The sequence below is a fragment of the Oenanthe melanoleuca genome, chromosome 24, assembly GCF_029582105.1.
Source record: "Oenanthe melanoleuca isolate GR-GAL-2019-014 chromosome 24, OMel1.0, whole genome shotgun sequence".
NCBI lineage: Eukaryota > Metazoa > Chordata > Aves > Passeriformes > Muscicapidae > Oenanthe > Oenanthe melanoleuca.
In genome coordinates, this window is record NC_079357.1 from 5,907,297 (window position 1) to 5,931,409 (window position 24,113).

Consider the following 24,113-nt stretch of genomic DNA (forward strand, 5'->3'; position numbering starts at 1 on the left):
TGCTGGAGGGGTTGGGGAAGTGAAACCCAAATTTCACTTTTTTTTTTTAGCACCTGAGAAGGGAAAAGGGACAAAAATTGAAGCAGTTGGGAGAGCTGGAAATTAAATAGAGCCAAGTGAATTTGCAGGTGCTGGAGCCCAACTTTGGAGTTATGAACAATAAAGGAGATTGAAAAAGGAAAAAAAAAAATAAAAAAAAATGGAAAAAAAGCCACAGCAAAAGGTCAGGCAGGAGATATTAAAGGCAAACATTTTAAAAGCAAAAGGTGTAGATTTTGGTCCAGCTTAGGTTTATAAAGTTTTACATATTTATGTATAAATATACATATAAATATATATATTTATATATAAATGGATATATACACATTCACTCTAATGTATATGAAGATTTTTATATATTAAAAATCACAAATAAATTTAAAGGAAAATTTATTAGGCAAATAAAAATATATATGAGCCCATTTGGGTAGAAACACAGAAATAAATATATAAGTGTATCAGACTAAATATATCATATATAAATATAAATATATATATAAAAATATATTAAAATATATTATACAAAATAGATATTAAAATATATAAATAATATCTATTGCTTATATCAAAACACAGGAAGAAACATTGTTATTGTTTATTGATATAAACAATATATAATTATATATTGATAGAGAAATAAGTGTATTAGACAAATAAATAAATTATATATATTACATTTAGTAAGGAGCTTCCTTTTCCTCTGTTCCTCAAGGGAGGACTGAACATTTACAGGTAAAAATAGGCAAATATGAATTTTTTCACAAATTTCAGGCAAACCAGTCACTTTGCAATAATTTTCCACTGAGATTTTGGGCTGGATTTGGGGTGCTGCTGATGCCTTTCAATCCAAATAATTTCAAATTCTTCCTGATTTTATTTTTTTTGTGATGATAACACAAAACCCATCCTGGACCTATCTGAAGCCTGACAGAGAGTAATTCAGATTTTTTTTTTTAAAGACTTGATAATTTTAAAGGAAAACTGTCCCTTAAATGATGTCACCCTGTTCCAGGGGTGGCACTTTTGGGGTGATGCTGGAAGGGATTTGCAGGAGCACAGCCACATCTCCCATCTTCAAAATTCAGATTTACCTAAAATCACTGGTGCTGTCAGCATGATTTACTGCATGATGGGGCTAAAGTTGGGTGATTCTGGGCACCAAAAAAAGTTGGATTTTGGGCACCAAAAAAAGTTGGATTTTTTTTGGCTGTCTCCCCACAGCTCCAAGGTGACTCATGGCTGGGCTTGGCTCATCTAAATTTGGGTTAAAATTGGAAATGGCTGTGTCTAGACAGTAATACCTGCTTTGAAAAGAACTTTTTGCTTTGAAAAGAACTTTTTGCTTTGAAAAGAACTTTTTGTTTTGGAAAAAACTTTTTGCTTTGAAAGGAACTTTTGGCTTTGGATGAACTTTCTGCTTTGGAAGAGCTCTTGGCAAACCACGGCGCTGCAGCTGATTTCATCTGGCACTTCTGTGAAACATCCCTTCCTAAATTACCCCACTCAGTAAAGATGGTGGGAGTTTTTCCTTGTGAAAAGTGAAGAAAGTGGGTGAAATGTGCTAAAAACCTGAACTTTGTGTTTGCAGGCACACAGAATTCCTGTGTGTGTGTTTTACCTTCACCAGAGCGCTGCGTCCCCAACCCCCAAAATTCCGCCCTAAAACCCGTGTGGGGGTGGAGAAACACAGCAAGCCCTGGGGTTTTTTTATAAAATTAATTTATTTTCCATTCTTTTTCCCTTTCTGTCCTTTCCTCCCAGATGACAGCCACAGCCCAGCAGCCCAGCAAAGCCCAGCCCGTGCACCTCCCCACGCCCGCGGCCAGCGCGGTGCCGGCGGCGGGCGGCGACCCCCAGGCTCAGCTGGAGGCTGACAAGAGGGCTGTCTACAGGTGAGCCAGACACTTTGATTATTAATTAATTAATTCATTCATTCATTGATTCATTCAGGTGGTTAATGAAGGGTTTCCTTGCCCCAGTGCAGGGCTGTTGCATGCATGCGTTAATGAATGCGTTGGTTATTAATCTGCATTATTAATCTGCTGTTCCCCCAATGCTTTAATTAACACACAGGAAGGGGGGAATTGGCAATTAGCTCCTTTTTAGCAATAACAACCATTGATCAGAGTGGAGCTCCTTCAATCTGCCCTTCAAAATATTCAAGCCCCCTCCCAAAATTAATCTTTTTTGAGGGTAAAGCTCTGTGATTTGGGGCTGAACAAGGAGTGAAATGTGCAGTTCCTGCATCTGTGCAGGATGTGGGCACTGATGGACAAGGATGGGTGTCTCATCCTTTTTGCCAATTTGGGCATAATAATATATGATATTTGAATAGATGCAGTAATGTTACTGTATAACTGCTAAAAATAATATTCTAATTATGTAAACAGTAGAATTATATAAGTAATATGTGATTATACAAGTGATAGGTGATAATTTATTATAATAAATATATTCATATATAATATATTTATATATATTTATATTTATTTATATAATTATAATTATATATTATAATTAGAACATAGAGCAATGATGGAAGAGTAACAATACTCTAATATAATTATGATTAAAGTTTAAGGTTTAGGATTAACCTGTGGGGCTTGTGAACCAAAACTTGAAGGAATTAAAATATTTGTCCTCCAAAAATTCAAATATTACTGAAAGGTGGATGAAAGTATGGAATAAACTCTTTCTCAGGAAAACACAAAGGATTATTTGCTGCAGGTCTCCCAGTGGTGGAAATCATTTTCTCAAAGCAAAAGAAGCCATTTGAGGACAAAACAACTTTATTTTCTCCCTTCCATGAGGAGTTCTGCAGCATTTGTGGGATAAAGGGAAGAAAATAAACCCCACCCTTGGATTTTCACAGCCTTAGTTGGAAGGTCAAAGAGCACCTGATGGGAGATATTCCCCCTAGAAAATTGGGGAGAAATTTATTGTCCAGTTCCATGTGTGCACTGATTGCCCAAACCTGAATGCCTAAACAACCCCACAAATACATTCTTATATAAAACAAATATATACTACTATGTATAATACATTAAATTAATTTTTTTTTGCTGAATATCCCCTACCCAGTGTTTAAAATGGATGCTGTATATGTCATTAGGTATCAAATGCACACAAGGATTTTTCCTGGCTCTCCTAGATCCATTTCCCTCCACTCAGACCAATGGATTTTTGTTAATTTTCAATAATTGCAGCAAGGCAGAAGGCACTGGCTGTAAGCAGATCAAGCTGGAGGAAAATTGTGATGGAAAATATAAAATCCAATGGAAAAGTCACCCCCCTGGGTTTTATACTCTAGCAAGAAGTTTATCACCCATTAAAAAAATAGAAAAAGTGAAAAAAAAAAAAAAAATCCTTGCCCAGCATTCTTGGTGTGGGAGCAGCTTGGCAGGGACTGGTCCAGCAGTGCCACTTCTGCAATTTTCCCCCAGCTGAAATGTTGTCTTGACTTTATGCAGCAGCAGGGCTGGGACTTCCCAATGGATTTTGGACCAGAAAAGATGATGCTCCTGAAGGGAAATGATGCTTAAACCACCCGAGCACCACAAATTGGATTTTTCCAAGTGGGAAATAGCTGGATTTCTGTGCATTAAGTTTGGTGGGGGGCTTTTTTTTGGTTGGTTGGGGTTTTTTGTTTTGTTTTGTTTTGGGTTGTTTGGGGTTTTTTTTTTAGGGGAAAAGGGGTGGAAAAAAATCAAATTCCTGTTGTGACGTGCCTGCTGTGTGCTGGCTCTGCTGAAGGTGGGAAATGAGGCCATTAGAGGAATTCATTCCTCTTTATTAGCCCGTGTCGAATCCTTTTTATTAGTGGCTGCAAACGACCTCTCTCCTGCAGGAAAATGTCAGGGCTGCTTCAGCCCTTTCATTTGGAGGATTCCCTGGCAAAAAAACCCCAAGTAAACAAAACATGATCAGAAAAAGCAGATTTTTCTGCCTCCAAAACTCTCCTTTGTGCCTTAGGGGTGGTTTCCACCTCCCTAACACTCACAGTGGGGAAAATCCTCCTGGTTTCCCTGTGCATCCTGGATATCCATCTGTTCCCCCCACTGCAAATTTCATGGCAAAAAGGGGCTCCAGCTCTCAATTTTTAAGCACAGCCTCCACCTGCCCTGGTGTGTTGTCCTTTCCTCTGCCTGGTGTGGCACAGAAAGGCTGGAAATGGAGAAAATAGTGGTTTGGATTGGGGTTTTTCTCATGGAAAAATGAAAAAACCACCCCAAATTCCACAAGAATTCAGCACAAAGCTCCAGGCAAACCCCCAAATTCCTGCACTCCTCCAGACTGTGCTCAGAGGGTGCCCTCAGTGCCCTCCCTTAACCCATTCCTGGGGGTCTTGGCCCCCTGGTTCCCCCTTGTGCTTGTTTTGTTTTTGTTTTTTAAATTATATTACTCTATTTTTAAAATTTTGATTTATTTGTTAAACGTTACTGAATGTTATTTTATTTTGCTTGGTGTTTATTTCATGATTTTGTTTCATTTAATTTTATTTATTCACGGATTTGATTGGGTTGGATTCCACTTCAGGTTTGGTTTTTTTGTTTTTTTAAATGTTATCTTAGATCTTAAATTTTTTATTCCATTTTATTTTCAGCTGAAAAGCAAACCATTCATTCCTGCTCCTATTCCCAAAACCTTCCTGGGAGCACAGAACAGCAATGCCCCATTTTTAATACTGAGGGGCTTTAATCCCCCCTTGGTCAATGCAGCCCCCCAAAAAAAGGGGTTACAAATTGCTCCCCTCCCCAAACCCCCATCCTTGGGGTAATTCTTTGCCTCTGCTGCAGTGCCACAGGTTCATAATTCCCAATAATTCAACCTTCCTGCTGGAATTTGCCTTTCATATCCCTTGGCTAAGCTCCGGCGGGGCTCCTGGAATTATGAAATGATTTCCCCCCCTCGCCTCTCTCTGCTCCAGCCTCGGTGAATCTTGCATTAAACCAGGATCAGGGCAGATTAAACTATAATATGCTGTGGTATTAGCTGCTGCAAATGAAGACTTAGCCAAGGGCTTTAACCCCTTCGCCTGGCTCTGACTCCTGGAGGCTCTCAGGCAGTGGTTTGTGATCATCTCTTGGAGATGAAATGGTGGAGCCAGTCCCACTGTGCTGTATGAGACCATTTTGCATTTCCATAAAACATTTTTGAGTTTGCACAGCTGGAGAGGCTCGTTGAGGTTGCCCTAAGCCGTGGGCTTCACCCCCGTATTGCCCACGTGCTTTGGTGCTGTTTGTGTGTTTGCATTTTGTATTGCATCAACTTAGTGTCATCATTGCAGAGACTGGAGGTTCAGGAAGAGCAGTAAATCTTTGTTTGTGAGATAATCTGAGAAAGAAATGAGAAAGAAATGGGATTTGACCCATCTTTGTGGAGTTGTCAGAGGTTCAAAGAGACCTCTGGGTGGAGGAGCAGCCTTAACAAGGCTGGTCCAGAGGATCTGCAGGCAGATGGAAATCCCCATCTGCAACCAGCAGAGACACTTGGAGGTAAAATATAACCATGGATGAGCAGGAGCTGATTCCATCATCCAAAGGAAAAGCCACGGGGACAGCAGATGGCTCCAGGACATCTTGGCTTGTCCAAGAACAGCTTTTACTGTTTAGGAAATGTTTGGTCAAGGATGGAAAACACAAACACATTGGAGCAAATCATTGCCCAGTGGAGGAGACAGTGAAGTTCATGATTTTAAAGTTTTTTTTTGGTTGCTGAAAGAGATCTAGAGAGATTAATCCAGTGTGACTTGGGAGTGAGGTTTGCACTGCCAGGTTCTTCCAGACTGGGAGGGAATGGATGGATGATGGATGGATGGATGATGGATGGATGGATGGATGATGGATGGATGGATGATGGATGGATGGATGGATGGATGATGGATGGATGGATGATGGATGGATGGATGGATGGATGATGGATGGATGGATGATGGATGATGGATGGATGGATGGATGGATGATGGATGGATGGATGGATGGATGATGGATGGATGGATGATGGATGATGGATGGATGGATGATGGATGGATGGATGGATGATGGATGGATGATGGATGGATGGATGGATGGATGATGGATGGATGGATGGATGATGGATGGATGATGGATGGATGGATGGATGATGGATGATGGATGGATGGATGATGGATGGATGATGGATGGATGGATGGATGGATGGATGATGGATGGATGGATGGATGGATGGATGATGGATAAATGGATGGATGCTGGATGGATGGATGGATGGATGGATAGATGGATGGGTGGGTGGATGGATGATTGATGGATGGATGATGGATGGATGGATGGATGATGGATGGATGGATGATGGATGGATGGATGGATGGATGATGGATGGATGGATGATGGATGGATGGATGGATGGATGATGGATGGATGATGGATGGATGATGGATGGATGGATGATGGATGGATGGATGATGGATGGATGGATGATGGATGGATGGATGGATGATGATGGATGGATGATGGATGGATGATGGATGGATGGATGGATGGATGGATGATGGATGGATGGATGAATGGATGGATGGATGGATGGATGATGGATAAATGGATGGATGAATGAATGGATGCTGGGTGGATGCGTGGGTGGATGGATGGATGATGGATGGATGATGGATGGATGGATGGATGGATGGATGGATGGATGATGGATGGATGGACGGATGGATGGATGGATGGATGATGGATGGATGATGGATGGATGGATGATGGATGGATGATGGATGGATGGGTGATGGATGATGGATGGATGGATGGATGGATGATGGATGGATGATGGATGGATGGATGATGGATGGATGGATGGATGGATGGATGGATGATGGATGATGGATGGATGATGGATGGATGATGGATGGATGGATGGATGGATGGATGGATGGATGATGGATGGATGGATGATGGATGATGGATGGATGATGGATGGATGGATGGATGAATGGATGGATGGATGATGGATGGATGATGGATGGATGGATGATGGATGGATGATGGATGGATGATGGATGGATGATGGATGGATGATGGATGGATGGATGATGGATGGATGGATGGATGATGGATGGATGAAGGATGGATGGATGGATGGATGATGGATAAATGGTGTGGGGCATGCACCTGAACCAGTGATCATTATGGGATGTCTCTTTCTCCTGCAGGCACCCGCTGTTCCCGCTGCTGACGTTGCTGTTTGAGAAGTGTGAGCAGGCCACGCAGGGCTCGGAGTGCATCACCTCTGCCAGCTTTGATGTGGACATTGAGAACTTTGTCCACCAGCAGGAGCAGGAGCACAAGCCCTTCTTCAGCGACGACCCCGAGCTGGACAACCTGGTACAGGCAGCTGGGGCTTGGCAGATGATTTTTGGGGGGTGTTGCAAAGGTAGGGGGTGAGGAACAAATGAAGATCTACCACCATGTCTTTGGGCTCTGTGGTGTTGGTCATCTTGACAATGTTTTCCACATTGTGAGACCTTCTCCAGGACCTTTTTTCAGACATTTTCCAGAAGATCTCCTGTAACAACAACCCCTCTGCCCCCTTTTGGTTCATTGTTCCTTGGGGTCAACAAGGTTCCTGAAGACAGGAGGTTGCTGGCTGGTTTGTGCCCCAAAACTGCAATCTGTAGGAATTTCTGCTCCTCAGTGCCACGTGCAGTGCTGTCACATTCTCACCTGGCACCATCTGCTTTGAGGTGTCATGGCCAGCTCATGCCCTGGCAGCAGGGCAAAACAATGACTTTTTCCATAATGGATATAGCAGCTTGGAACACTTGGACTGGTTTTGTGGATTCCCTGCCACATCAACTCAAATTTCCTGCTGCATCCATTGCTGCTGGAAGGTGCCTCAAAAGACTCTGCTCAGGAAATATCCCCCAATGCTGTTATTTTTTTCCAGAAAGCATCCAAACGTGCTCTCCATGGCAAACACGTGGGTAGACAAGTTCATGGCACCATCCTGATGCTCCACAAGCAAATTTTCAAGGTCTGAAGAGGGAATTCTGTGCACCTTTGATGATGCAAACAGCAACACACCCTCCCTGAGGGGTTATGTGTCCCTGGGACTTGCAGCAGAGGGATTTCCATCCCAAAAAAGAAACAAAATAAGGCAATTCACAGGCTCCTTTTTCTGAGTATTACAGATATCAAGGAGGTGATTTTGAGTCATGATGTATCACAAAGGGAAGAACTAGCAAAACTTGTCTAGGTGCAAGACCAACAGTTTTTTTTGTTTTTTTTTTTTTTTTTTCCTAAAGCAAGAGAGGATTTCAAGGTGAAGTAAAATCCCACATTTGTGCCCAATTTCAGCTTGTGGAGGAGAGTTTTTAACATCCCTAAACCAAGAGTCTGCAGAATGCCCTCCCAAAAATGTGCAGGCCAGGCAGAGCCCCTTTTGCATATTGCTAAACCCATTTTGCAAGAACTTGTGGTCAAGAACAGAAATTGCACTGGGAAAAGCAATAAAAATCTCAAAACACAAAAAAAAACAAACCAATCCAATCAATGTTTTGGATTATTTCAGTTTTTTGGACCAAACAAATGCTAAGGTGCACCCACTGCTTTAAATTGCATAAAAATGGATGTAATGGTCTAGCAGGAGGAGAGAAATGGAGCCAGGTAAAGAAAAAAAAAAATCTACAGTTTTGGGAAAGAAAAACCTATTCCTGTACACATCAAGATGAAACATCAGTGAATAATCAGGCAGGAAATGTATCCACACTGACTATTTTCAGGTTTTTTGTGGTTTCTTAAAAAAAAAAAAAAAAAAAATCATGTTTTTTGGCATATTCTGAAGCAGCTCTTGCTGCCAAGGGGAAATTTGGCCATGGGCAGTTGGGTTGATCCCATTGGTCCCATGTATAACCTTGCAGCACTTGATACATTCATATTCATATATTTCTATATCTGCTGCTCTGTGTTTCTCTATATCTGTATCTCTGTTTGTGTGGGTTTGCCCTCATTCTAGCACACAGCTGGATGTATATTTTCTATCCAATCCCCAGAACTCCAAAAAATGAGGAGCCATCCACCTCAGTGTGGGTAACCTGCATCCAGATAGAGGAGATAGTGCTGGGGAAGGACAATTCCTGTGGGTGGGAGGCACTGGTTGAAGGGAATCTTGCAGTGTTCAAAACTCAACATTTCAACCTGTTCTTGAGCTGACACTTTTCCCCTATTCACATTGCCCTTTTTGTTGATGTTGTTATTTTTTGGGGTGCTGTTTTCCATTTTTTTTTTTTTTATAACACCACCCATCTGCCAGAGATCGGTGATGGCACAGCAGGGCTGAAAAGGCCAGTGGCATTAGCCATCATTAGAATAAGAGTCATGTATTCCTGGCTGCCAAGATGCACATAATTAGAAATTAGAAAAAGGTCAGATCTCACCATTATCAACTCAATCAGCTGCTGAGTGCCACACAGTCAATTAATTCAGCATCTGTATTTTTTACAACCCGGCGCACGTCCCGTCCGACTGTAACTCTTTATCCCGACAGATATACGGCGCAGCGGAGCAGGGACATCAAATGAGACCCCAAGCAAATGAGCTGAGATAATTGAGAGATTTATTTTTTTACATATATGTGTCAGGTCTTCTTGCCTTTGCCCTTGAATATTGACTTTCATGGCTGCTGAGCCCGGTGTGGGCACGACACCTCCAACTTCTGCTTTGCCTGCGTCGACCACGGAGGAGAAAAAAAAAAAAAAAACTAAATAAAAGATTTTTCCAGCCTCAACCCATCATCCCTGTTGTTCACCAAGCAAAAATTCGCTTTCTCTGCCGTGGAGATTGGCTCTGGATTTTTCAGGATGTTTCCCAACCGTAGCAACTTGCAGTTTGTAAAGATGACCACTAAAATTTGCAAGTTAAAAACACTCTTTGAAATGCAAAGACGCTTTGTTACATAAAACCCGATTTATTGCCCCGGAGTGAATAGCTGAAATTTTATATATTATGCAAGATTTCAAACAGAGGCTGTAAAACTTAAGGTTTCAGCTGGGTGAGAGGAATGTTTTATGTGTAAATTTTTGAAGGTTTATGGGGTAGGTTTTAATGAGGCCCAGGCTTTGCACTAGCAGCAGCTCACGGCTGAGTTGCAGCCCCCTAATCTTGTTAGAAGAAGTGGCCTCCAGGGAATAACCAAACACTTCCCAACAACCAGGGGTTGGGCTCGTGGCTTTTTTGGGGCATGGGGAGCAATTCCCATCAAGCAAAGGTGAATTTGGCAGATTTTTTCCTCTTGGATCTCAGGGTTATGATTGATGGGCAAGGAAGAGGAATGCAGATGTGCAGAGGGATGGGTGTTGGGTGAGGATATTCAAGGAAGTGGATTTCATTCAGCTGTAGGGGAGCAGCTGTCTGCCAGGTTTTGGGAGGGTGTTGACCCAGCCTCTGTGCCCCTGTGCAGATGGTGAAGGCGATCCAGGTGCTGCGCATCCACCTGCTGGAGCTGGAGAAGGTCAATGAGCTGTGCAAGGACTTCTGCAACCGCTACATCACCTGCCTCAAAACCAAGATGCACAGTGACAACCTACTCAGGAATGACCTGGGGGGGCCCTACTCCCCCAACCCCTCCTCCATCAGCCTCCACCCCCAGGTAATACCTTCAATTTCCTCTCTGTTAACTTTGGCCAGCAGGGAGTTGGCCCAACAAGGTTTCTGATTTGTTCTGCAGGAGTTGTGGCCTCCTGAAAAGTCATCAATTCCCAAGAATTAAAAAAAAAAAAAAATCCTGTACCTTGCTCATAGAGTGCAATAAATGATTTTGTGGTGACTTTTTTTTTTTTTCTTTATTTTAATTTTTTAATGTGCTTTTTTTCATGGGTTGCAACCCCAATGTTTGTGGCTCTGCAAGAGAGTGAAGGACTCCTAAGCTCTAATGTTGCAGCAATTAAATGTGAGGGCAAGGGAGCCATGCAAGTATATGGGAATATAAACAAGAAAGTTGCATTTTTTTTTATCAAGAAATGCTATTTATTGGCAGGAAGGACAGAAACATCAGGATTTTCTTCACTGCTTCTCTCTCACTTTCTGTTTCAAGGCAGCTCAAAGGATTTTTGGGTCTCAGAAAACCCTTTCTGGCTTCACTGCTCCTTTTTGTGTCTCAGCAGATCTTGCAGTTCTCCCCCAGCATGACCAACATTCCCTTGACTTCTTTTGCATAATTTGGATTTTAGCTGGGAGAAGAAGACATTTGGTGACATAGTGGAAGAGCACAAGGAAGGCCTGAAAACTGCAGAAATATCAACTGAAGCAGCCAAACCAAGAACCTTGGTGGCTTTTGGGGCAAAAGAAGGGACTGTAACTCAATATTCAGAAAGGAAGTTGGCCATGGTTTGGGGTTTTCAGGTGCATCTCCAGCACAGGGAATAAATCTTGGTTGCATCCCAAAAAACTCAAGGCTATACTGTTTCCCTTAGGGCATTTCTCTCTCTCAGACACTTGGTTTTTGAGGTAGAAAAATGGAATTTAGGGTGGCAAAATCCCCTCAGAAATAACTGCAGTAAACCCAAAATAACCTTTTAGGGACAAAGGAGGAAGGTGAGGGGGCCTTCTTAGGGCTTTTGGGGCATTTTTAATGTGGTGGAAAGAAAAAAAAATATTATTTTTAGCCACTCAGCTCCAAGTGCTGCAGAGTTTGAACTCCCAACATGATGAGGGAAAAGCCCCCAGAAAAGTTCTATTTCTTATTTGGGTTCCCACTTAATCACTGATCTAAGAAACCCCATTCTCACTCTATATTCTAATAATCTCTAGAAATAGACTTATTATCCCTTCCCTGCTTTATGGGAGCATTCCTTATGATCAAAATTAGCAAGACACTTGCATAAAAGAGAACAATAATTGCTCAACGAGCATCTCGTTTGTAATTTATTAGTTTCTATTATTGTGCATTGCCATGGCAACAGCTCACATCCCGGGTGATGAGAGAGATGTTAGATAGGAGCTGACAAAGCTCCTGGTCCCAGCAAATGGAGATGCACGTTTTTTATCAGTAATTTTCATGAAAATAATAAGTGAGAGAGTTAATGAGATGGAAAGCCGTCCTGTGGCTATTGTGAATTTTTTTTTTCTCCCCCCCCCTTCTTCCTTTTTTTTTTTTTTTTTTTTTTTTTTTAAAGTGTTGATCTAATTAGAATGCATCGGTCAGGAAAAGTAATGAGGATTTAGTGGCTCACAAAGAGGTGGGGATCATATCAGAAAATTAGCACAAGTCTTTGGAAAATAATCAGGCCCATGGAGAGGTACCAAGAGCTTCTGATTCCTGGAAACCCAGAGCTGCTGACATTTCCCTTCTGGGCCAGGCTTGGAAGTTGAGGAATTGTGAAATAAATGGGAGCAGACCCAGGAAAAACCCAACTGGAGGGGAAATGTTGGCTCAGCCACTGATTTTCAGCAGGTGGAGCTGAAATATTCACAGTGCTGGACCATGACTGGTCATGGGATAAGGGTGACAGACTGGTGACAACACAATAACAAATATTTTCTGTGTCCAACTCTGCCATGCCAAGTGCTTGAGTGCTTCAACTTACTGAGTTTGCATGGATAAAAAAGGGTGGAAATACTCTATAACCATCAGTTGGGTTTTAGAGGGTGAGGATGCTCCAAAGAGCTGGAAAATCGTGGGGTTGGTGTTTAAAAAATGGCAAGTGGGATGAGTTCTCTAACTATTGGTTTCATGGTGAGGGGAAGCACAAGAGTAAATGGGTTGTTAATTTAGGATTTAAAAATAATCTAAATGATGAAATGTAATTTGTGTCAAAGAAGGAAGTTTCTCAGCAAATAGGTTTGTTAGGGTTGGGAAGGAGCATCAATCATTTTGTGAGGAGATACAGCAAGTTTGTGATGAAAGTGGAATATTTCAGGTTTTGGCTAAGTTTTTTTACCACAGGACATGTTTGAAAAAATTAGGGACACACAATAACAAAGATATCAACCAAAACTGGGAAAACAATGTCTGGACATGTCAAAATGTGATCACAGAACAATCTGTTGGATTTCCCTGGTGAACCCAGACAGGATGGCCCTTCACCTGCTGCTATTTCTGCTTTCTAAGATGGCAAATGCAAGAATTTTTGGAGGTGCCAAATGCCTGAGATGATGGGAGGGTGAGAGAACAGTCAGACAAGGTGTTGTGGCTGCTGCTGGAATCTCATGCTGCAGGTCCAGAGATGATTCTGGCCAAGTCTGGGTGACAAGTTTGGGGTTTTCCCATCCCTGACCTTTCATTTCCTTTCTAAGATTTTTGTCCCCTCTTTTCTCCATTGCTTCCTTTTTTGTCTTTTGAGTCATTGCCTCTTTGTCCTGCAAGTCCACCAAGCAATTCCTCTTTTATTTTTGTTGTTGCTTTTCACTTGGCTTCATTCCTCTGGCCCCTTTTTACCACTTTCCATTTATTTTTTTCACTTTTTCTGACCAGGATGGGAGAGGGGAGGTCCTTTGATGGAAGAGGGAGGAAACCAATTTAAATCACTTCACTTCATCTTTCCTTTGACATCAAAATGAGCTCTGTATGGATCTTAATTTATCCAAATTTGCCTGTGATCAACCCTGGGTTTATCTTTATTTAAACCCAACTTTTTTCTTGTCTCCATCCACCCATCCATCCATGGAGGAGCTTTATGAATTTTCTTACTTGGCTTTGAGTTTGGCCAGCTCTTTCTTGGCAAACCCATGGGTGTAAATTTTTTTTCTCCAACTAATCCCAATTTCCCCCAGCACAGGTAATTTTCAGAGTCAGGATGAGACATTTTGACACAAGTGCCACCCAAAAATGAATGTCTGTGTCATAAAGGGCAAGGACAGCATCACTGGATTTCAGCACTTTCTTACAATTTGGCACTTGGACTTTTTCCTTTTTGTAAGAAAAGTTTTTTTTGTGTCATGTCCCAGATCTTTTTCTCATTGAAGTGACTTTTAAAGTGGAGAAATCATGTTTTAATTCAGAGAAATCATGTTTTGCTGTGGATCAGTGCTGAGATGTGGCTCTGCAGAGACACCTAGTGATGCAGTTTTTTTCACACTCAGATTTCAAAATTGCCCAAAGAATTTCAGCTGTGGCTGCCCCTGGACCCCTGGCAGAGCCCAAGGTCAGCCTGGAGCAGCTGGGACAGGGGAAGGTGTCCCTGCCCATGGTAAAGGTGGAGCAAGAAGAGCTTTGAGATCCCTTCTAACTCAAATTCTGTGATTCTATGAACTTCCTTGAGTCTCAAAATATAAAATATATAAAAATATATAAAATATATAAAATACATAAAATATTTAAAATATATTAAATATATGAAATATATAAATATATAAATATATATAAATATATAAAATATACATTAAATATATAAATATATAAAAATATTAAAATATAAATATATATAAAATATATAAAATATACATAAAATATATAAAATATATAAAAATAAAAATATATAAATATATATAAAAGATATTAAATATATAAAATATAAATATATATATAAAATATGAAAATATATAAAAATATAAAATAAATATATAAAACATATAAAACATATAAAATATATAAAATATTTTCCTCTGCAGCAAAACTGCCAAGCCTAACAGAATTTGGCTGGCATTTGCAATCTGAGGCAATTGGTATGCAAAATATATATTTTTTTAAATCTTCTTGGAGATATCTCTCTATATTTATTTAAAGGAGGAGCCTCCACCTCCATTGGGTCACTTTGCTTTCACAGTTCTGTTGCAATAAAATAAAAAATTCATTTCTTCAGTAGCTCTTTCTAATAATTACCAATATTCTGTCTTTTTTGGACACCAGAAGAGATGATGTTTTGGGAGAGTTTTCCTCTACACCACAAAAACAAAGGTTTTTTTGGTTTTTTTTTCATCCCAAAATACTGTTGAAAATGGCTTTGACCACTGTATAAGGAAACAGCAATTTCTTGTTCCTATTTTCTGATATTCCAAATATGAAAATTCCAAACTGAAAACTACATCCCCCAGAAGACTGGAGGTGGGGAAAAAATACTAAAAAAAAAAAAAAAAAGTGCAAGTATTTTAAATATTTTACAGTCATATTTGCATTTTTAAAATTAATTCAGCTATGGAAATGAATGTCTGGGAAGTGAATGAAAAATTCACAGCAATTGCAGCAAAATTTCCAGATTAAAAAAATAACAAAAGTAACTTGTACAAAAATTATACATGTCCAAAATGATCATTTTATAATTATTATCAATATTATTTGCAAAATCCTGCCCAAGTGGAAGCTTGGGGTACATTGCCCTGTATTCCCCCCATAGCCTCAATTGTGGCATTCCTCCCTTCCCAAAATACCACATTAAATACTCAAATAGTCATTTAAATATTAAAATTCATAATCAAATCATCATCCCATTTGGGGTCTTTTGGTGGTTGCTCCTGAGATGGGCCTTAAAGTGAAATTGCAGCTTTTGGCTCAAAAAATTGCCCATTTTTGCAAGAAATGAGCTTAAAGCTGCAAGGAATGATATCAATTGGGTTATATTATTATTATTATTAATTTCATTATTTTACTATAAGGGCAACAGTGGTGCTCACCTTGAATTTTAGCAAAGGCTGCATCAAAGCACCAAAAAATAGAAATATTTAGAAAGAAAAGGATAAAAGAAATTCCTTTTGGTCCCTCATGATATTTTTTTAATTTTTCCCTTTCATTTTTTTTTAGTTTAATGGAAAAGAGTGACTGCACAAAGAAAACAAGTTTGGGGAAGATGCTAAATGGGGGGCAGTTGCAACAAACTGAAAAATCAAGTTTTTGCTGTTGAACCACTGTCCTGGTTTGAAGGACAGTCTGCTAATAAAGGCAGAAGCTTTTCTTTAAAATGGAGAATGTAAACACTTTTCTTCAAAATTATTATTATAATTTTGAAATTAAGGGGCTCTCAGGTCAAGATAGGAAAATTGAAATAGAAGTACAGTATTAGGAAGAGCAATTTAACCCTGACAGAGTCAGAACACAACTTGTCACCCTGTCAGTCAGGGTGTTGGTGGCAGTGTAATTAAATGATGTGGTTCAGGTGTAGAAAGGTGCAGTTTTATTTTAAAGCTTTAGAGCTGATGTGTCAGCAGATGGTGATAGAACACACATTTCTGGCCACATCAGCCCAACACAACCACTGAAATAAAATCACGGTGGGGGGGGGGATAAAACCCAACAGGAGAAGATTTTGTGGTGAGATGGATGTTTTTTGTTTCGTGCAGGAGATGCTGCAGAGCTCCCCAGCAGCGCTGCCTCCAGCCTCCAACCCCCCTGCGGGCATCGTGGTGCCCGCGGCCAGCCTGGCCATGGCCACGGGCAGCAGCTCCCCTGCCGTGCCAGGTAGGCACTGGGGGCGTGCAGGGGGTGCAGGCAGGCAGGGCTCTGGGTGCCCCACGTCTGGTTTCCCCCATCCAGGCAGGCAGGGCTGGGCTCTGGGTGCCCCCACGTCTGGTTTCCCCCATCCAGGCAGGCAGGCAGGGCTCTGGGTGCCCCACGTCTGGTTTCTCCCATCCAGGCAGGGAGGCAGGGCTCTGGGTGCCCCATGTCTGGTTTCTCCCATCCAGGCAGGCAGGGCTGGGCTCTGGGTGCCCCACGTCTGGTTTCCCCCATCCAGGCAGGCAGGGCTGGGCTCTGGGTGCCCCACGTGTGGTTTCCCCCATCCAGGCAGGCAGGGCTGGGCTCTGGGTGCCCCCACGTCTGGTTTCCCCCATCCAGGCAGGCAGGCAGGGCTCTGGGTGCCCCACGTCTGGTTTCCCCCATCCAGGCAGGCAGGGCTGGGCTCTGGGTGCCCCACGTCTGGTTTCCCCCATCCAGGCAGGCAGGGCAGGGCTCTGGGTGCCCCCACGTCTGGTTTCTCCCATCCAGGCAGGCAGGGCTGGGCTCTGGGTGCCCCACGTCTGGTTTCTCCCATCCAGGCAGGGCAGGGCTCTGGGTGCCCCACGTCTGGTTTCCCCCATCCAGGCAGGCAGGGCTGGGCTCTGGGTGCCCCCACGTCTGGTTTCCCCCATCCAGGCAGGCAGGGCTGGGCTCTGGGTGCCCCACGTCTGGTTTCTCCCATCCAGGCAGGCAGGGCTGGGCTCTGGGTGCCCCACGTCTGGTTTCTCCCATCCAGGCAGGCAGGGCAGGGCTCTGGGTGCCCCACGTCTGGTTTCCCCCATCCAGGCAGGCAGGGCTGGGCTCTGGGTGCCCCACGTCTGGTTTCTCCCATCCAGGCAGGGCAGGGCTCTGGGTGCCCCACGTCTGGTTTCTCCCATCCAGGCAGGCAGGGCTGGGCTCTGGGTGCCCCACGTCTGGTTTCTCCCATCCAGGCAGGCAGGCAGGGCTCTGGGTGCCCCACGTCTGGTTTCCCCCATCCAGGCAGGGCAGGGCTCTGGGTGCCCCACGTCTGGTTTCTCCCATCCAGGCAGGGCAGGGCTCTGGGTGCCCCACGTCTGGTTTCTCCCATCCAGGCAGGGCAGGGCTCTGGGTGCCCCACGTCTGGTTTCCCCCATCCAGGCAGGCAGGGCAGGGCTCTGGGTGCCCCACGTCTGGTTTCTCCCATCCAGGCAGGCAGGCAGGGCTCTGGGTGCCCCACGTCTGGTTTCCCCCATCCAGGCAGGCAGGCAGGGCTCTGGGTGCCCCCACGTCTGGTTTCCCCCATCCAGACAGGCAGGGCTGGGCTCTGGGTGCCCCACGTCTGGTTTCTCCCATCCAGGCAGGGCAGGGCTCTGGGTGCCCCACGTCTGGTTTCTCCCATCCAGGCAGGGCAGGGCTCTGGGTGCCCCACGTCTGGTTTCTCCCATCCAGGCAGGGCAGGGCTCTGGGTGCCCCACGTCTGGTTTCTCCCATCCAGGCAGGCAGGGCTGGGCTCTGGGTGCCCCCACGTCTGGTTTCCCCCATCCAGGCAGGCAGGGCTGGGCTCTGGGTGCCCCACGTCTGGTTTCTCCCATCCAGGCAGGCAGGGCTGGGCTCTGGGTGCCCCACGTCTGGTTTCTCCCATCCAGGCAGGCAGGGCTGGGCTCTGGGTGCCCCCACGTCTGGTTTCCCCCATCCAGGCAGGCAGGGCTGGGCTCTGGGTGCCCCACGTGTGGTTTCCCCCATCCAGGCAGGCAGGGCTGGGCTCTGGGTGCCCCCACGTCTGGTTTCTCCCATAGGTGCAGCCCTGTACCAGCCCGTGACGATGGTGACGTCGCAGGGCCAGGTGCTCGCCCAGGCCATCACCCCTGGTGCCCTGCAGATCCCCAGTGCCCAGGTAAGGCTGTCCCACCTCGCATCCAATCCTGGGAGTGCCTTACATGTTTAATTAGCAGGAAACGTTGATTAAACCCATCTGCCAGGTGCCTTTGGGGTACCTAACAAACTTATATATAACTTATTTATAACAATGCTTATATTATTGCTATAAGTGTAATAATAATGTACTTAATATTATTTCTTGCAATATATAACATGCAACAATATCTGTTATTTGTAATGTTGTGTGTGATACATTTGTAGTGTTATTTGTGATAGAACATTCTGTTTTATTCTGTGTGCTTTATTATATACTGTGTACTGTACATGTTGTATATTCTCTAGTCTATATTAATTTTATATATCTATAGTCCATTAATTTTATGTATCTATAGTCTATATTAATTTTATATAGGATAGGATAGGATAGGATAGGATAGGATAGGATAGGATAGGATAGGATAGGACAGATATTATAGATCTCAGACATTTTATCTATTCTGTTCTGTTCTGTTCTGTTCTATATTATGATATATTATAGATCTGGGATCACTGGCATTGCCTGTCCAGCTCAACAATCATGGCACTTGTGGGAAAGGCTCATTTTTAGGTCTTCTTTTTTGAATTTGGGGATATTTCCCAGCCATTTGCTCTGGTTTTATTCCATTTTTTTTCTCCCTGACATTGCAATGGGTTATGCAATGATCCCTGCATTCTTGCAGTGAGACAATGATTTGGAGCAGAACTGGATTTATTAGCACAACTTGTCCTCCCACCCCCTATTCCCCAGGAATTTGGGGGAAAAAAAATCATAAATTTCTGTAACACTGCTTCCTGGGGGCAGAGCAGCAGAAATTCACCCCCATTATTTCTGAAATGCCCCATTTTAATTGCAGGAACCTCTTCTAAAACAATCAATAAACAGCATTTTGAAAAGGAGTGGCACCTCCCTGACAGGTTGTTTTTTTTTTTTTTGCCTGTGCAATGCTTAAAATTTTTCTTTCTATAATATCTCTCCATTGCAGGTTTAAATCTTGCAGGAAAACCCTCTGTGGTGGGAAAAACATGTTCACAGGGAATATTGGGGCAGGGAGAGAGCCTGGACAAGCACCTTCAGATACTCTTCCTGTGCCACTGGCATGATTTATTCAGCTGGAGCCCAGGGGAATCACAGGCACCTGCTGGCCTGATGTTTAATTCATCCAGGAGAAGTGTTTTGATGAAGACTTGGGGAAAAAAAAAAAAAAATCCCTTTTTAACTCAAGTGCTTAGATTTCAGTTTGGTTCCTGAATCCTCATTAAAACTTCTCTTACAGCAAGATGTTTCTTTTTCATTTCTGGGGGGCAAAAAGCAAATTGTGGCTCAATGGGCATCTCCCTCCTTGTGGTGGGAATCAGCTGGGTGAGTGGTAGGGGTTTTTTAACTTTAAATTGAGAAAATCATCTTTTTATGAGATTTAGGGTTTATTTTTTCAGGTTAAAGTGTTTTCCTCCTCAAGCACACATTGAAATTGGTGGTGGTGTCATCACCACAGTCCCCAACAGTGCCATTACCCCTTGCAGAGCATTGACAAAAAAAAAAAAAAGAATAAAATATACAGATTCTGGGAGAAAATCTGCATTAATCAGATTTGGTGGAGCAGGAAATGGGGTTTGGATGCTCCTGTAAGTGCCAGGTTCTTTTCACTCATCCCACTCCCATTTTGGGTCGGTTTTGCTCATTTTTTTGGGGTTGCCCATCACCATTCCCAACCAATTCTCTCCCCATTCCTTTTCTCCTGCCAGGTGAACCTGGATCTCACCTCCCTCCTCGATGGTGAGGACAAGAAGTCCAAGAACAAGAGGGGAGTCCTGCCCAAACACGCCACCAACATCATGCGCTCGTGGCTCTTCCAGCACCTCATGGTGAGCACACAGCCCCCCAAACACCCTGCAGGGTGGGGAAAACAGGACAAAAAACCCAGAAATCCTCAAATCCAGGTGGTGGTTTGTCTGTGTTTGTGTTTGGAGGTGCGAAGGGGTTTGTATTTTGGGAGTGTTTTGGTGGGGAAAAACAATATTCCCTAAGGCAAGAAGGAAACACAAATCCAGAAGGGGATTCCCATGACTTTTTGAATTTATTTTTTTTTTGCATTTAACAGCTCCAAAATATGATTTTCTAGCAAGCTGGAATGTGAGGGCTGCTCACAGGTAGGGTTGTAGCACATCAGCCAGCAGTCCAAACTCAGAATTGCAAAATCATCCCATTTTGGGGACTGAAGATGGAAGGGAGAGGAAGCTTAGATGCAAACTGGATATTTTTGTGCATGAGGAGTTCTCTCTCATCAGCAGGGCTGGGAGAAGGGCAAAAAGCCAAAAATCCCACATTTTTTACTGCATAATTCAGCCAAGAAATCACTTGGTTGCAAAGACTGGTTCTCCAGGAAGTCAGAGTGGGAGAATCCCCAAGGCATCAGTAACAGCTTCAAGGAGCAACTTGTGGAAAAATCAGCCAGGACATGAAGCAGCAGCAGGTTGGGAACTTCCCAGCCTTTTTTATTTTTTTAAGGAAAATTCTGGATTTATTGGAATGAGGACAAGAGCTTTGCTGTGTTGTGCATCTCCTGTGTTTCTGTGGGCACAAAAAGGATTTTGAAGACCAGAAACTGCAAACTCATTCTCTGCCAGGAGCCAGGAGAACCCCACAGCTCAAGATTTCCAAAACTGAATTGAAAAAACCAAAATAAATCCATCTGTTATATGGTTGGACCTTTGATCTCAGCCTGGTCCTCGTGGTCAGAAGAAATTTTGGGCTTCCCCATGAGATTTTTCCATCTAGTGTCAAAGATGATGTGGTTTTAAACCAAAATGCTCTTCATTTTACTGGAAGGTTTGGAGCAGCAGCAGGAAGAAGGAATGCTGGAAATAATACACCAAAAATGGGATATTTCCACCCCAAAAATGCCATTTTTAACCACTGAGGCCCTGATTGTCACTGGCTTGGGGCTCCCAAACCTGCCATGTGGGGCTGGTTTGGTTATAATTCCATTTCTGGGGCTGGAAAAAAAACATTTTAGCACAGTTGGAAGGAGGGTGCTGAAGCTTTGAGTGCTGGTGGTTCCAGTGCAGATATTTCAGGGATTTGAAGCACAAATCCCACGTTTACCAATGGCCATCACTGAAAAATTGCTGGAGTTAAAAAACACCAACAAAACCATTTTCCTTCAAGGAAAAGCATTTGATGGAAAGGTTTGGAAAAGCCCTAAAGGTACCCAGGGAAATCCTGTTGCTCTTGGATGCCACCACTGAACAAATGCTAGAAGCCACCAAATTTAGGGTGGGAAAATGGAAAAAAAAATAAAATATATCAGGCTTTCATGATTTGTCACTCAGGGATGACATCTTGCATGCAGGGATGTAATCTTGCTACCCCATCTCTCTTTTTTTCCAGCACCCCTACCCCACAGAGGATGAGAAAAGGCAAATTGCTGCCCAAACCAACCTGACCCTCTTGCAAGTCAACAATTGGTGAGCAGATACTGGTTTCCCACACAATCATTTTGGTGCCTTTAGGACATTTTCACCCTGTTTTGGTGCTTTTTTTGGGGGTGACTTGGGTGGTTAAAGCTGATTCTTGGGGTGTCATGCACAGGGCCAGGAGCTGGACTCAGTGATCCTGGTGAGTCCTTCCAGCTCAGCATATTCTGAGATTTGTGACTCTGGGATTTGGCTGTTAATGTCAGCACTGGTTTGCAAGGTCTCAGTGCCCTCTCCTGGCAAATCCAATGTGCAGCATTCTCCCAACTCAGCAGGAAAAATTCATGTGGAGCTGTAATGTACCACAAGCAAATAAAAATACACCCATAAAACTGCTTTCTTAAAGCATTATTACTATTATTATTATTAATATTATTATTGTATTGCAACTCACTGCTTTGCAGCAGAGTTGTTTTAACTCCTCATTGGTGTAACAGCCCCTGCTGACTGTAGTGCTCCTGTTTCCTGTGTAACAGTCCTGCTGACTGCAGTGCTCCTGTTTCCCTGTGTAACAGCCCCTGCTGACTGCAGTGCTCCTGTTTCCTGTGTAACAGCCCCTGCTGACTGTAGTGCTCCTGTTTCCCTGTGTAACAGCTCCTGCTGACTGCAGTGCTCCTGTTTCCTGTGTAACACTCCTGCTGACTGCAGTGCTCCTGTTTCCCTGTGTAACCCTCCTGCTGACTGTAGTGCTCCTGTTCCCTGTGTAACAGCTCCTGCTGACTGCAGTGCTCCTGTTTCCCTGTGTAACAGCTCCTGCTGACTGCAGTGCTCCTGTTTCCTGTGTAACAGCCCCTGCTGACTGTAGTGCTCCTGTTCCCTGTGTAACACTCCTGCTGACTGCAGTGCTCCTGTTTGTAGTGCTCCTGTTCCCTGTGTAACACTCCTGCTGACTGCAGTGCTCCTGTTTCCCTGTGTAACAGCCCCTGCTGACTGCAGTGCTCCTGTTTCCTGTGTAACACTCCTGCTGACTGTAGTGCTCCTGTTCCCTGTGTAACAGCTCCTGCTGACTGCAGTGCTCCTGTTTCCCTGTGTAACAGCCCCTGCTGACTGTAGTGCTCCTGTTTCCTGTGTAACACCCCTGCTGACTGCAGTGCTCCTGTTTCCTGTGTAACAGCCCCTGCTGACTGTAGTGCTCCTGTTTCCTGTGTAACACTCCTGCTGACTGCAGTGCTCCTGTTTCCCTGGTGTAACAGCCCCTGCTGATTGCAGTGCTCCTGTTTCCCTGGTGTAACAGTCCCTGCTGACTGCAGTGCTCCTGTTTCCTGTGTAACAGCCCCTGCTGACTGTAGTGCTCCTGTTTCATGTGTAACACTCCTGCTGACTGCAGTGCTCCTGTTTCCTGTGTAACACCCCTGCTGACTGCAGTGCTCCTGTTTCCTGTGTAACAGCCCCTGCTGACTGTAGTGCTCCTGTTTCCTGTGTAACATTCCTGCTGACTGCAGTGCTCCTGTTTCCTGTGTAACACTCCTGCTGACTGCAGTGCTCCTGTTTCCTGTGTAACAGCTCCTGCTGACTGCAGTGCTCCTGTTTCCTGTGTAACACTCCTGCTGACTGTAGTGCTCCTGTTTCCCTGTGTAACACTCCTGCTGACTGCAGTGCTCCTGTTTCCTGTGTAACAGCTCCTGCTGACTGCAGTGCTCCTGTTTCCTGTGTAACAGCCCCTGCTGACTGCAGTGCTCCTGTTTCCTGTGTAACAGCCCCTGCTGACTGTAGTGCTCCTGTTTCCTGTGTAACACTCCTGCTGACTGTAGTGCTCCTGTTTCCCTGTGTAACACTCCTGCTGACTGCAGTGCTCCTGTTTCCTGTGTAACAGCTCCTGCTGACTGCAGTGCTCCTGTTTCCTGTGTAACACTCCTGCTGACTGCAGTGCTCCTGTTTCCTGTGTAACAGCCCCTGCTGATTGCAGTGCTCCTGTTTCCCTGTGTAACAGCCCCTGCTGACTGTAGTGCTCCTGTTTCCCTGTGTAACACTCCTGCTGACTGCAGTGCTCCTGTTCCCTGTGTAACAGCTCCTGCTGACTGCAGTGCTCCTGTTTCCTGTGTAACACTCCTGCTGACTGCAGTGCTCCTGTTTCCTGTGTAACAGCCCCTGCTGACTGCAGTGCTCCTGTTTCCTGTGTAACACTCCTGCTGACTGCAGTGCTCTTGTTTCCTGTGTAACAGCCCCTGCTGACTGCAGTGCTCCTGTTTCCTGTGTAACAGCCCCTGCTGACTGTAGTGCTCCTGTTTCCCTGTGTAACAGCCCCTGCTGACTGCAGTGCTCCTGTTTCCCTGTGTAACACTCCTGCTGACTGCAGTGCTCCTGTTTCCCTGTGTAACCCTCCTGCT

General features: G+C 44.0%; 1 protein-coding gene across 4 annotated transcripts in view; it reads left to right on the plus strand.

The window, feature by feature from the left end:
- The window catches only part of PKNOX2 (PBX/knotted 1 homeobox 2), a 91,590-nt gene that overhangs the window by 62,406 nt on the left and 5,071 nt on the right, over positions 1-24,113 (plus strand). For all 4 annotated transcript variants that reach the window (XM_056509794.1, XM_056509795.1, XM_056509793.1 and 1 more), the window contains 7 exons: positions 1,801-1,931; positions 7,226-7,397; positions 10,471-10,659; positions 16,281-16,398; positions 18,192-18,289; positions 20,056-20,175; positions 21,701-21,777. In XM_056509794.1, the coding sequence (XP_056365769.1) occupies positions 1,801-1,931; positions 7,226-7,397; positions 10,471-10,659; positions 16,281-16,398; positions 18,192-18,289; positions 20,056-20,175; positions 21,701-21,777 (905 nt within the window). The remainder of the gene's footprint in view (positions 1-1,800; positions 1,932-7,225; positions 7,398-10,470; positions 10,660-16,280; positions 16,399-18,191; positions 18,290-20,055; positions 20,176-21,700; positions 21,778-24,113) is intronic.